The following is a 14,938-nucleotide window of genomic DNA, read 5'->3' as shown; positions in this document are numbered from 1 at the left end:
GCTCTGCCATCTCTGCTGGAGCCATCCTATAAGGAGCCTTGGATAACGGTGTCGTCTCTGGTTCCAGTTTAATCGTAAAATGATCAGACCGAGATGGTGGTAATCCCTGCAATGACTGGAACACATCCTCAAACTCCTCCACAACCTGAATACTGCTAACCATAGTATTCCCCACTTACTCTCGCATAGATATAGTAACCAAATAAGCCTCACGGCCCTTCTCGATCATCTTCCCAGCGTGAATGGCCGAGATCATGAGATTCCCCGAAGTCGGTCTAATCCCCTGAAAAAACAACTTCCCTCCTGAGCGCTCAAACTCCACTCTACCCCGATGACAATCCAGATGAACCATATCAATACCCCTAGCTCGACCAATAACTCTCAGAAACTTACCTCCACCAACTATGACAACTCCCGCACGCTCTCCGGCATCTCCTATGATACCTGCACTCTCTGCACACTTCGGGATAATGAAGCTATGAGTAGCTCCAGAATCAAACATAACGTGAGACTTAAACCCGCCCACCAACACTTTATCACAAGACAACACACAAACTGAACTTACTAAGAATTCACAAAGACAAGTACCAAAAATTATACATGTGATCATGCCGGCACATCTTCCACCAGTCTCTGCAGTCATGTAAACACGTGGCGCCTGCTCAATCCGTTCCACAGGCTGTGCTCCCGGCTGCACCTGCTGCAACGCTGCCACTGCTACCAGCTGCAACTTAGGACACAAGGGTCTGATGTGCCCTGGCTCCCTGCAATGATAGCGTACACGAGCTGCTGTCGACGGAGCACTCCTCTTGGGACAGGTAGCAATCTTGTGATCCTTGCTGCCACACTTGAAGCAACTCGCACCACTTGACGTCTGCATAGCCTCCCAAAACTGCTCAGGACATCTCAGAGTATGGAAGTTACGTTCTACACTCGTCTTCCACGCATCAGGAGCGGTAGGATCTGTACCTCTCGAAAACCGCTCGGTTCTAATACGGCTCATCTCTGTCAGCATGCTGATATAACGAGAATGGACCCCCACATCCGCACCCACTAGATGCCGCTCCGCCGCCACCACTGGTGGCACCACCTGATTTTGAGCCGGTGCCACAGGCGGCAACCGCGCTATCAACTGTGCCAGCAAACCCGCAAGATCGACACCCAGGACTCCACCCACTGGGACTCCCACACCTGGGGCCCTAACATCACCGGCTACTGGAGCATCAACACCGCCCCCTCCGGCCACACTCATGGAATCCCCATGGACATCCTACGACTCGCCAACAACCTCTGCTGTCACACTCTGGTCCGCAGCCTCACTAACCGATGGGACTCTGCCCCTATCACGAGCACGTCCTCGTCGACGACCACATCCGCATCCACGTCAACGACCATGACCAGCAACAACATCCTCTTTAACCATCTGCACTATCATGAACAGAAGGCTAAGCACACAATTAATATAACACAGAGCCATAAACTCACCATGGAATCACACTGTAGGCTCGAAGAGGATGTTCTAGGACTCCATGCCACACACAATTGAGTAACTCCCATAATCAATCAAGACATGCAATTCCAACATCAACAACAGAAACCTAGTGAACCCAAACCTAGGAACGTAAGGGCTCTGATACCAACCTGAAACGACGTGACCCGTTTTTTTTAAAATAATAAATAATAATAATAATAATAATAATAATAATAATAATAATAATAATAATAATAATAATAATAAACTATAACTAGTGGTCCCATATCCACTAGCCACCTAACCACAATCACAACCAACAGCGGAATAACATATACCAATATCCAATAATAATCAATAACCAATATCCAAAAACATAACCATTCCAATAACAAACAACAGGAAACAAGGAACCAGCAACCTAGCAAGTTCTAAAGACCCAACTCTAACAACCTAACAATGCATGACAACATCCAATCGAGTCCCTAGAACATCCTCTTCTTCATTGCCTTGATTCCACAATCACACTTTGCCTTTACCTGCACCACAAACACAAATTGAGATGCATAAGTATTTGATAAACACTCAATGAGGCAATCCTCCCATCTACTGGGCTAGACACACTAGCAATAAGATCTCTCATGCCAAAAACAACAATAATAAAACAAACCAGGACCATGCACAAGCGACCCGACACAATCCAGAAGGTGTCAGAAAGGTGTCGACTGATACCATAAGGTGTCGACCTGGACATCTGGTGTCGACCGATACCTCCTCATGGTGTCGACCGATGCTTGCTAAGTCCCTGAGTCTTCCTCGCGTTGGTGTCGACCGACACCACTGACGAGCAGTGATTTCCTTCGAAAAGAACCTCCGAATCTCGCCTCCACACTTCTCATTTTCGTCCCACACGATCCCAGGAACGAATCCAAGCCTCAAGAGCTACGAAAAACTCACAAACAATCAAACAACACACAATATCACAGAAACATAGATCTTAGCTTAGATAAGCCATGGTCATGCACTCACCTTAGCCAAACAACAAGATCTAAGCCCAAACGACGAAGCTACCACCACAACAACCTTCCCACCACGTCCCTAGCCTTGGATCCACACTCTCCAGGCTCTCTCACAGATCAAAGGAAACTCCCAAAAACCTCAAGAACAGGCTATGGAACACTCTTTTCTTCTTTTCTCTCTAAAACTCACAGAAACGGCTAAAGGGACGAAGGAAGTCAAGTTTTCGCTTATAAACTTGAGTTTAGGGCTTTCCCTAAACCAACCACGCATACCGGACGATTAAAATCGAACCATCAAACCGTCTGAGAACGGTGTCAACCGACACCATAACCAAAATACCAAAAAATGGTTTGCGGGTGTTACAAATAGATGGGAGAGAGAAACATAAAAACCCTCTTTCGTAATTTACACAACACACTCAAAAATCTATTACACAACTCATTCTATTAGTGTAAAAGTGCAAAACAGAGGGTTTTTCCAATTGTAAATAGTAAAGTGACTATAATTCTAATTACGTTTCAAAAATGTACTAAAACTCTAACAAACCCTAGAAATAACAACCAATGAATTCAATAACCAATAACCAGCAAAGACATAAGCCATGAAACAACAACCTAGACAACAGTTCTAGACCCCTAAACTCCATTTTAGCAACTTAGTAGCAGCATAGAACAAAGCATCGAGCCTCTCGAACATCCTCCCCATCATTGCCTTGATTCCACGATCACACTTTGCCTTTACCTGCACCACAAACACAAATTAAGATGCATGAGTATTGTTATAAACACTCAGTGAGGCAATCCTGTCATCTACTAGGCTATACACACAAGCAACTGAGAATCCAATGTTCACAACCAACAAACAACACAAACCAACCAGGAGAAACAAGTATCAACCGCTTGATGAAAGGGTTAGTGTCGACCAACACCACTTGTCCCGGAAACCCTACTAGTGTCGACTGACACCTCCACCTGGTGTTGAAAGACACATGCCCAATTCCTTGCGCCGTCAACTCCTTGGTGTCGATCAACATGGACCCCGCAAACGCGTTCTGGCTTGAACTTCACTCTCATTTAAGGATAGTGATGTGTGTAGAATTTCAATCCAAACCTTTTACCTGAAAAGACTACACAATGACTGAAAGTGCACAGCTAATCAGTGTAGTATTTTAGGATCGATCCCACAAAGAGTAATAGCTAACACAAATTGAATTAAAAGAGAAAGAACTAAGAGTAAGACTAAATAAGAGATTGGGGTTTTGGTTTTCCTAATATCTATTGCAAGTAAATAAAAGCGATTTAAAACTATAAGAAGAAGGCGTTAGGCGTTTTGGGAGTCATCTCAGGGTCTTCATGGTTCTAATCTATATTAAGTGTAAGATCTAACAAGTAAATACTAATTTTGGTCTAGGTTCTCAACTACGAAACACTAATGAACTAACAAGCTACTATCATAGAATGAAAGTCTAAAGTCTTCATACTCCATTACTCAACTTTCGCAGGCAACGATGCATGTCAACCAGATCCTAAAACAAGTTCGATACATTCACCAAACTCCTCAGCTCAACTTACGCAGGTTACGACGCGAGGTTTCGGTATAACACTAGTTTGGAGAAGTAGGATAACACGGTTAGCGTTCTCGTTCTCTAGATCAGCACTTGGTGATCAATCCAAGCACATGCATTAAGATAAAGATGTCCCAAAATAACTCTAATATAAACCGAAAATAAGATCTAACAACTTAATTGAAGCGAACCTATGAATTCCCCTTGAATCATCCCATAAAACCCAACAAAGTAAACTACTCGCTCATGATGCAAAGAAACGACATTGATATTATAGAGTATAGCATCAAAAATAAATCAATAAACAAAAGGGGTTCAAAGTAAACTTCTCTATTTGTCACAAAAGTAACTTGATCCCAAAAGCAATGAAAGTATGGACGAACTAGAAAGAGTAGAAAGAGATTGGTGACTTCGGCGATGGCTTCTAAGAGGAGGAGAGAGAGGACAAGCTTCGAAGGCGGTACAGGAGTCTCTGGTCGTCTCTAGGTTGGCTGCTGGTGGCGTGGATGAAGAACTTAGAGTCATAAAGGAAACACACTTCAAAACCCTAGGTCCTAAGAGTATTTGTAGGGTTTTATCTAGTTTAGGGTTTGTAATGGTAGAAACATTTTCTCTTCTTAAGTGCAGGACAAGGGGCGACGAAACAGGCTTCTAGACCGTGGAAGAGGCTTGAACTAGGACGCCGTGATGGTCGATGGTCAGGCCTTGGATAAAAACCCATCGGCTGGATGCTTCTCTTCACGTTGGTTTATAACACGTATCGGTAAAATGGGCATATGTTTTGGATGATTTAATGGATTAACTTGATTCCACTTTGAGGAGAAAGATGACTCTCTCAGCTTTCCATAGACACAAATCACGTCAAAATGTGAGTTCTGGAAAGTCTTCAAAAGTGGCCCGTACTGTAAAGCTTTGAATCTGTCCTGAAACGTATTTTCCTTGTTTTTTGGTCATTTTTGCTATAAAACTTGTAAAACCTTCTTAAAACCTGAAATACTTGGTAAGAGACCTTTTATACTTGAAATCTTATCAAACTAGTAATAAATGCATATGAAAACTATAGCTAAAATGAGTAAAATAATGATGTTATTAGATCGCTCAATGGAAGGAACCAAAACTTCAAATATCACAAGAATGTATTAGAACTTCTTATTCTCTCTAATTCTCTCGGAAAACAGCAAACAAGACTAATCCCCACGACCTAGGTCGACTTTTCCCTTAAATAACCCGGTTGGGTTCCACTTAAACCAAACCACTCCATTCCGATGATTTAAAACAAACCGGTCAGACCAGAAATTGATGGTGTTGATCGACACTAACCTTGGTGTCGATCAACACTCCCCCAAAAATCTCACAGTTTGGTTTGCGGATGTTACGCCTTTTCTCTTGTGGTTGGCACCACTCAACCTTTGCGTCCACTTTGTGTACCGTTTGATTTTCTCTCGTTGGTTCCTTTTTCCCTTCTCCCTTTAACTCGTTGGTTCCTCATTCTCTTTTCCTTCTAACTTGTTGGCTCTTCTTCCTTATAGTTTCTAACACTTTCTATCATGGAAATCTCACAGCTAACGAACCATACCTTCGTTGTTTCAGTGCACATGGTATTCAACCTTGCCTTAGTAATGTGCTGCTTTCGAATTTCCTCGGCATCTCTCGGTCGTTCCTCGTTCCTCGTATTTTATCTTTTATTGTCCTTCCAAGCTTTTTCAACGATGAATTTTCTTGGTCATTCACTCCTGGCTAAGGGTCACAGTTGTGATGGTTTTGGTGCACAACGAGGACATTGCGATCAATTAGTGGGGGTTAATTGTGACACCTCGGTTTTAGGGACATGCAGTGAGGTTTAAAAGAATTGATTTGGTTTCCTATGTCACCAAAGTGCACTTATCTTTTTGGTAAAGGATCTGAGAGAACTTCAAAATTAAGCGTGCTTATGCATAAGTAGTTTCAGGATGGGTGACTTTCTAGGAAGTGATTTTCAGAACTGTGCGATTGAGGACAAAACACAAGGAAATATCATGTGGTGTTAGTTGGGATGTTAAACAGGTCTTTAAACCCTCTCGGACGTGGCATACCGGCCGTCGGATATGGGTGAGCCACATAAACTGAAAAATATTTGTAACTTAAATATCAATCCTATATATGTTTTTATTATAATACTAGACATACTAAATTGATTAGAATAAATAAAGATGTAATTTATATGTTAAATATTAATCAAGATATTATTAATCACCAAAAAAACAATGCAACATCTTGATGTTCTTTCTAGAATTTAAGCTTGATTGCGATGTATGTTTTTTTTTTTGTATACCTGTTTTGTACTCTTATTTGCGGATTTAGTGAATATAGCACGTATGATATTATGTAATAGCACTTTAGCCTAATATTACAAGACCATGTCATTGTACTCCTTAAAAATAAAAATAAATGCCTAAAACAAGCTTTACTATTGTGTGGCAATCGAGTCCTCTCGCTTTTGTGTATTTGTCACAATTTATTTTCCTTCCACTCATATAAAAGGCGAAAAGACAACAAATTCTACTTCCAAACATATATGATTGTTTCTTTAGTAGTATTAACTTTTTTATAAAATTGTGATTGGACTACAATTTGCTGGTAGTAAGCCATTCACGATTAAACAATATATTTATTTTTTGCATATAAAGTAAAATTGTCTTGTATATTATCATAAGGGGCTATTGTTCAAAAGGGCCTTTGTGCCGTAAAAAAATTGATATAGAGCCTTTCTGTCTGTGCTTGGGCATTTAGGCTTTTCCATTACGCGAAATGACAATTATACCTGTCCGTGCTTGGGCATTTAGGCTTTTCCATTACGCGAAATGACAGTTATATCTTTAAACTTGTTCTGCATCATCTTCTTCGTGCTTTGCTGTCTGCATCATCTTCATCGTTTTCTGCTTGCTTTTAATTGGTTCGCTTCAATAACACCATTTCCGTCAAATCCATCAACACCATTTTCTTCACCCCCGATTCACAATACATCTCCGTCGAAAACATTATCTCCTCCAATAAACCCAAGGTGTTTAATGTGTTTTGAATAAAGAAATCTAAACCCTAAGGGGATAATGTATTGTGAACCCAAGGGCTCTAGTTTTAGAGAATGATCGAATCAATTAAGAATTTTTTTTTTATAAGACTATAACAACAAACTCAACTTTTTATGTGATTGTTTACAAAGTGAATCAAATCCTCCAATACATTTTCAGATCTAATCTAAATATCAAAATTACATATTTATGATTGGCAACATCGACTCCATCATCGACTCCTTGCCAACATCGACTCCTTGCCAACATTGACACCTTGCCAACATCGACTATCATCATCACCATCATCGATTATATTCCTCATCACCCGATTTCCATCATTCATTGTAGAGACCAAGAGAAAAAAAAAAAACAAAGATCCAAATAATTATCTTCTTTGAAAGTAGCTCAAGATCTGAAATTTTTATCCGAATTTGGGAGAAGCGAGAGAGAACAGCAGTATGGAGAGAGAGAGTTGATGTCCTTTGTGAGCAGGTTAGTTTCGTCATTCTGTAGTAAAAAAATGCCTAAATCTATAATCACGGACAAAAAATCTCTATTAAACAATACCCTTCCAAAAAAATGTTTATCCCATAATTAACTATTATCATAATTGTTGTTATTTTAAAGAAAACGTCTTCAAAGTGAAAAAATTTAGTAGTGTTGTCATACTTAGCAACCACATACTTTATTATTTTCATCGAATTAAATAAATTACCATAAATAATATCATAATATTATTCTTATTATTTTGAGTTTAGAGCATTGACATACATTTCTTTTTGTTGGAGAGTAAAGTTGCAAGAAAAAAATTCTTTAGAGGGTTCTTTTGAACAAAACCTTTTTATTTTGGTATTTAACTAGTCAAGTAATGTTCATCCTTTTTGTCTTCAAAACGGACAAACAAATTCTTTTTTTGTTAAATGAAAGTTTTCTGCCCATACCATCACCCCAAATCACATGCACCACCAATGCAGCATGGTGGAAAGATTTTTTGGCAGTATTCGACTGGATCTTCGAAAAATCAGGCACCCAATCTCATCAAGGATCAGCTATAGCTTTAAACATCTTACCCCCCATCATGGCAGAAGCATCGGCCTTGCTCCGCACCACGCCTTAGTTTTGATGTAATTGCATTTATTTACATTCATAGAACTCTCTATGATGTAGAAGGTACGTCATGAAAGAGATTCTATGTAACGCCTCGACCACCATCTTTCTTAGTGAGCCCACCCATTTTTGATGATCGGTTTGATCATCCGAAAATTTATAAAAACTTGTTTACTGTTCCTCAAATCACTAGATGATTTTTTCATGTGTTTTGTCATTATTTGCATCGTTTCGACAATCACTTTCCAGAAGGTCTCTCATCCTGAAACTAGTCCAGCATACATACGCTTAACTCTGTAGTTCTCTCATGACTCTAAACCAAAAGATAAACACACTTTGATAATATAAATGCCCAAATTTTCTAAACCACTATACATATTTCTGAAACTGGGATGCTTTCTCATTCTAAATTAATGAAACCGACTCTTTGTGAAAAAGAAAAAAAAAACTTTTCAGTTTTGCTCAATTCATCTCTTTGGTCAGTTAAATTTAATAATAATATTTTTTGGTTTGATGGAGCTAGGTGATTTTAAACACTTTGATATGCATATATAAAAAGTGACTATATATCCAATTTGTCCAAAAATAAATAAATAAAAAAGTCATACTCGTGTAGGTGAACAACATTTCTTTCGAGACCATTTACTAAATCTTTGGTTAATCAAATATATTAGTTGGATAAGTATAGTTAATCAAAATATTGATTCATGGTTTCAAGGGTTTTTGTAGCCTATATTGCAAACAATATGTAGCCTAGCTATATGTCTGTATCTAGCCGACAAGTGGCACCATCTTTTTTGTAGGAATTTTTATTATATATACTATATATTCTTTTTAGTTTTATTTTTCTCTCTTTTTTTTTCGTTAAATTTTTTTTTTCTTCGGTGAAACAAGATTACATATTCTTTTTTAGTTATGCGTTTATTACCAATTATCTGTTTTAATGATTTTTTCTACTTAATATATTTTATTTTGAGTCATATTTTATTGAAATCTAGATGACTGGAGTAAGTTTATCCGAAGTTTTATTTTAATGTAAATGCATATTCAATTTTTTTATTATACTACTACTAAAAAGAGATGATGTTTTTTACTAGATATAGAAGAAGTTCACAAAAATTTAGCCAGTCTTACTATTCTATATCATATATTAGATAAGGGCCCACATATCGTGCAGGTTTAAAAATTGTAAAAAAAATAAATGCTAAACTTTAAACAATTTTTTGAAAATATATAAAGAAATTTTATTTCCTTCCCAAATTTGAAACCACTTCTCAATTACACGATCAAGCAGCTCTTGTTTCATTACCGGAATCATCAACATTATTCAGAAAAGACAACTCTAAATTATGACCAAAAACATCAACCACCGACTTGTCTTCCAAACTTATAATGCTACTAACTGTAGAGTCACTTTTGGAACCTCCATCAGTGTCTCCATCCTCGATTAAATTAGCGGGCTTATATACTTCGATTTCATTGCATCTGATAACTTCCATTGAAAAACCCGCACGAATCAAAGACCAACGCAATAGATCGACAAAATTATATCAAAAAAAAAATTAAAGATCAAAAGCTTTCGATATAAACATGTAATGTTATGTAGATATAATATTATATTATTAATTCGTTGTCCTGTTATGTTTCAAAATAATAATTTTTTTGACATAAATTATGTTATTCTTTTTAAATTTGTTATTCACGTATTATTTATTAATAATAATATACATGCTTAGTGAATTACTTTTTGGTTTATACATGTCAAAATCTTATTGAAATAACACGTATAATATAAGTAACGTATAATGGAAAATAGATTAGTTTTGTTAATTTTCTTTTTTGATTTCTTTTTTTTTAGATATAAACTTGTAAATTTTATTTAGATTTGATGTTATTTTCTAAATTAGCTGTTTAAAAAAATAATAATTTTTTTGACACGTGTTAACATCTCATCAGTGTACTTGACACGTGTCATGATCATGTTAATGGCTAATTTGAAAACCCTACTTTATAGAATAAGATTTTTAATATAATAAAAAAATTAGTTCAGACTTTAATTGAAGCTTTTTTCCTAAGATTATCAATCGGTTCTTCATGATCTTGGTTTTCTTCGTTTTCTTCGCATGTGCATTCATAAATCTTGTTGCAGTACTCAGTGTTCGAAATTAGCTAACCAAAGAGACATAAAATTTATTTATTTATATTTTTTTGCAAACAAAGACATAAAATTTAATGTGTTAGGATATATAGTATAATTATACGACCAAATATGGATGGCAAATAGTATATTTATTTTACCATGTAGTGGTTGAGAATCTTTGTAACAGTGAAGATATGGATGACACGTAATATATTTATCTTAGTTGTTTTTTAAAAATATAATAATATTGCAATTATCTTACGTTTTGTTTTACTAAACTTTGAAACTGTGATTTTTTTATCGTTAAAATTGACACTTGTCACGATAAGATGAGTTACTAACTTTGATATTTAATCGTTAAAATTGACACGTGTCACGATCTGATGAATTTTTAACTTTAATTTCTAATCGTTAAAACTAACACGTGTCACGATCTGGTGAGTTACTAACTTTGAGAACCAAGATTTATATAATAAGATTTAGTACAAGACTCCAAAAAAAACAAATCAATATATGAACTTCGGTTTTGTTATTTTCTTATCAAAACTTCTATGAGCTTTTATATATATATAAATTCCAAATACAAGTGATATGTCTACTGCTACATTATATCAAATTTATACCATCTTGTTTGATAAAATTCTTTTTCTTCATGACAATTTATTATTACTGTTTTCGATAATCTTTCCACAAAAATATAGGTGATTTAAGCATAACAAGTTTGAATTTAGACTTAGTTTAAGGTCAAGGGCATGCTTATACTATTGCCATTTAAGATGGTGGCCGAGGCGTTACATTGAATCTCTTTCACGTACCTTCTGCATGATAGAGAGCTCTAGGAATGTAAGTAAATGCAATTACATCAAAACTAAGGCGTGGTGCGGAGCAAGGCCGATGCTTCTGCCATGATGGTGCGGAGCAAGGCCGATGCTTCTAACTCTTGGGCACTAGTCTGTAATTTTGAGAGTTTTCCATTAAAAATCTCAAAGTTGCTATTTTTCATCTTTATTTTCTATTTACATAAAATACAAATTAGTTTTATGATATTTAAAATATGAAGTAGAATCCTTATACGTACATTCTAAATGTTTTTACAATCCCATACTTCAGATGTTCATTAATTTAAATAGATTTGGATTCTTCCCTGTGAAGGCTTCGATTTGATATATACTACAGTTTACAAATTTGCCGGATAATAATAACGGGTTATAACTTATAACGTACTATTTCTGCTTTTACAAAATTGACCTATATATAATATATTTGAAGATAGAAGATAAATTACGAAAATAGCGACTTTGAGGTTTTTATCTGCAGAACAACGCTAGTTCTGACCGTTGGGGCAAACTTAACTCTACATTGTACACTAGACTCGCTAGTTCCATTGGTTGACGACCATAATTAATCATCAGTCCGTTTGTTATGAACAGTACATCCTAAATCATCAATGTGATAAATTATTTGTGATCTTGAGCCCAATTTGCTATTTTGTGAGTTTCAAAGTAATTCAAGAAAATTTACAAAAGTTAGATATCAACTCTTTAAGAATCGGTGAGTTTTAAGAGATTATTAATCCTCTATAAAAGATTACATTATTCCAAAATTCTAATCAAATGAAAATGAACGAATCAAAAACAAAGTAGCGAATAATTTTAACACACTTAAATATTAATAAGTAAACAAACAAATATTAATAAGGATTATATTGTGGACGCATTATCTTTGGTTTTACTATATCTCAAAGTTTACAGTTTAGAAGTAAGTGAGATGACGTCAGATGGTGGCACATGGCTTACCAACTCTCTATGCCTTGGACAATGTACACAAGTTCAAAGCTCAAGGCTTTTGGCCTTTGAATTCTCCAAGAGAATCAATTTCATATGCTCAAATTATTCTGGTTTTTTATTTGTTGGATATATTACACACATCTACTTATTTTGATAAGTAAATTAATGGGCAATTTAAAGTCTACATATAAGAGTACTACAATGAAAGATAAATTGTCCAAAAGTTATTTAGGCCATCTCATTATAATATTATATTCTTATGGGGAACAAATAGCACTCTAAGGTTTATATAACAAAAGTTTCAATGTGGATTGATTATCCTGATCATGACAAAATTTATTTAAAAATTTCACAAGTTAGATGCATTTTATTTATTTATTTAGAAACTATGCATAGTAGTACCACTTGAGAGTAAAACTATTCGAAATTATATAATTAGTCGGTAATTCCGAAATATTGGAGAATCGGGAGTAGTGAGTGCAGGTTGGAGCTGTTGCTCCTCAAATCTCGAAGCAAAACAAACAATGGACTGGTTTCTGGTTTAGTGTTTGCATTAATATAATCAATCCTGCATTTACCTAGAGCGGTTTTACTACTAATAGCCGGGCGGTATTACTATTAATAGCCTTTCCATTTTGATGTTATTCCTAAATATAGATACAGAGCCTTTTCTGATTAAGAATCCAAACCCTGTTACGTACTTAAGTTCTTACATCAACCCACTTATAGGGTTTTTTTCTTTCTTTTATAGGGTTTCATCTATCTAATATTATTTGAGAGTACTTAGAAATGAATCTTGAGAAGAAAAGAGAAGAAGAGTACTGCTTAATGAGTTTGGCTTCAATTTTGTTGAAGAGACCTTTTTCATGGCTCTCTCTCCTCGCCCCTCCGCTTCTTCACATCCTTGGACTTCGTTTCTTGCATCTCATCCTTACTTGTGCTGCTTTGTTCTTCTCCTCTTTCTTCTTCCCAGTCTCACTTCCTCCTCCCCCATTCCAATCATCAAAACATAGTCAAGAACAACATCAAGATCGAGACTATGTTGTCACTGAAGATATAACACCAAAATCGGAGGAAAATCTCGAAACCACCAATGGTGAGGATGAAGACAACGCAATCCCCGATGATGAGAGCCTCATAGAGCTGTCTTTACCGAGTGGTCATTACGTTGGTCACCACTACACCAGTAATAAGAATCATCTCTATCTCCAAAACAACAAAGTCCAAGATTTCAGGCTTTTTGATCTATTCAACGATTTCATGGAAGAAGATAACCTCATTGAAATCGATATCTCCATTGGATCCATTAAGTATTCAAGGTTTGAGATCAAAGCTTGATCTATATACATTTAATGACTGCAATGCTTTCTTCTATACCTCTTTTTTTTCCCCCATGCGGGATTTCGTTGTAACACATTAATAACTCGTGAGTTTAAATTAATATTTGATTTTTTTTGCACTTCACTGTGCTCTCTCTTTTGTTTTGTGTTATATGTATGTTGGTAATTTAATTTGGTTTATGATATATGCCTTTGTGAAAAATATCAAATCTACTATCTTTTTTTTTTTAACGGAGTAATTAAGTTTGTGTTGCTGCATGAATTTCAACAAAGTATTTGTAAGTTCTTTGATAAGAGAAAAACACTCTCGTAACTTTGAAGCTCTAGAGTAGTTCGTTCTCACAAGAGAGAAAGTTGAGTTGTTTTATAGTTGTGCCTTGGAAAAGGCTGCCTACATACCAATAGAAAGGGATCAAGCCATTCGTAGTTCATATTTCATTCGGTGGGTGCTAGGCCATTATCAGAAACTAAGTGATATGAGTGAGATGCTAGGTAGTCAGGTGACAATCTGGACGACATGCAGAGGTAGGCGGCAATCTGGACGACCTGTGGAAGTAAGCGATAATCTGGACGATCTGTGGAGCAAGGCAACAATCTGGACGACCTATAGAGATAGACGACAAGATGGACGACCCGTATTGCGAATGACTATGTGACGAATCAAGAGAGTCGGGTCTCTCTTTCCTTTTTTTCCTCTTTTTCCTTCTATTTCCTCCCAATGTTGTACCCCATATTTATAGAGGAATGTCAGGTTATCAAAAGACCAAAATACCCTTCTTTTGTACTGGGCCTAGAAGCTGATTGGATAGGCCTTTTAAGGGGTGTAAGCCCACCCCTAACAGTTTGATTTAATTTTTCTTAGTAGTTCAATAATTTACGTGATACATGGTGGACCTGGCTGCGATACTACATTTTAGATGGAAGTATTATCAAGTTTTTGATCCAAATAGTTCACCACGTGAAGTTTTCATAACTGAGTTCAAGGACTAGACTTCCACTTTCTCTCGCAATGGTTTCTTTCCGAGCAAACAAATTAAAAAAAAAAAACTGTTTTTTTTTTTGAAATATTTGAAATTAAAAAAAAAAACATAATAGTAAGCAAATATGGCAATTTTTTTTGGCCATATATCGATGTTAAATTATGTTGGGACTATTATAGTTGCTAAATTTAGGAAAACACTAGAATTGAAGCAATTCGCGCAAAATTTATTTTATTTCTACTATATCTGAATATCTTGTATCCAAAGGTCCTTGATAAAACGTTTAAACTAATTTTAATTGAGCTTTTTTTTTTCCACCTCGCCTAGTGAATTGATAGAGTGAATCACTCAGCGTCAGCGATGTGACAAAAGTCTCAGATAAATGAAGTTTGTATTGTAATGAGCGAATGGTGGATGGATTATATAAAGAATTCTCCAGTCTTTGTATACACTAGACTGATGCTTTTATTGAACAATAG

The 14,938-nt window shown here is 36.1% G+C and overlaps 1 protein-coding gene across 1 annotated transcript; it reads left to right on the top strand.

Moving 5' to 3' along the window:
• The first annotated feature begins 12,761 nt into the window (after positions 1 to 12,761).
• Positions 12,762 to 13,580, top strand: LOC104790481 (uncharacterized). Its single transcript, XM_087509036.1, has one exon. The coding sequence runs from the start codon at positions 12,929 to 12,931 to the stop codon at positions 13,475 to 13,477; it is 549 nt and encodes a 182-aa protein (XP_087365162.1). The 5' UTR covers positions 12,762 to 12,928; the 3' UTR covers positions 13,478 to 13,580.
• The last annotated feature ends 1,358 nt before the right edge of the window (positions 13,581 to 14,938 follow it).

This window comes from Camelina sativa, chromosome 1 (genome assembly GCF_030686135.1).
Source record: "Camelina sativa cultivar CO46 ecotype springtype chromosome 1, ASM3068613v1".
In the NCBI taxonomy this organism is placed as follows: domain Eukaryota; kingdom Viridiplantae; phylum Streptophyta; class Magnoliopsida; order Brassicales; family Brassicaceae; genus Camelina; species Camelina sativa.
This window is presented reverse-complemented; position numbering and strand designations above follow the sequence as displayed.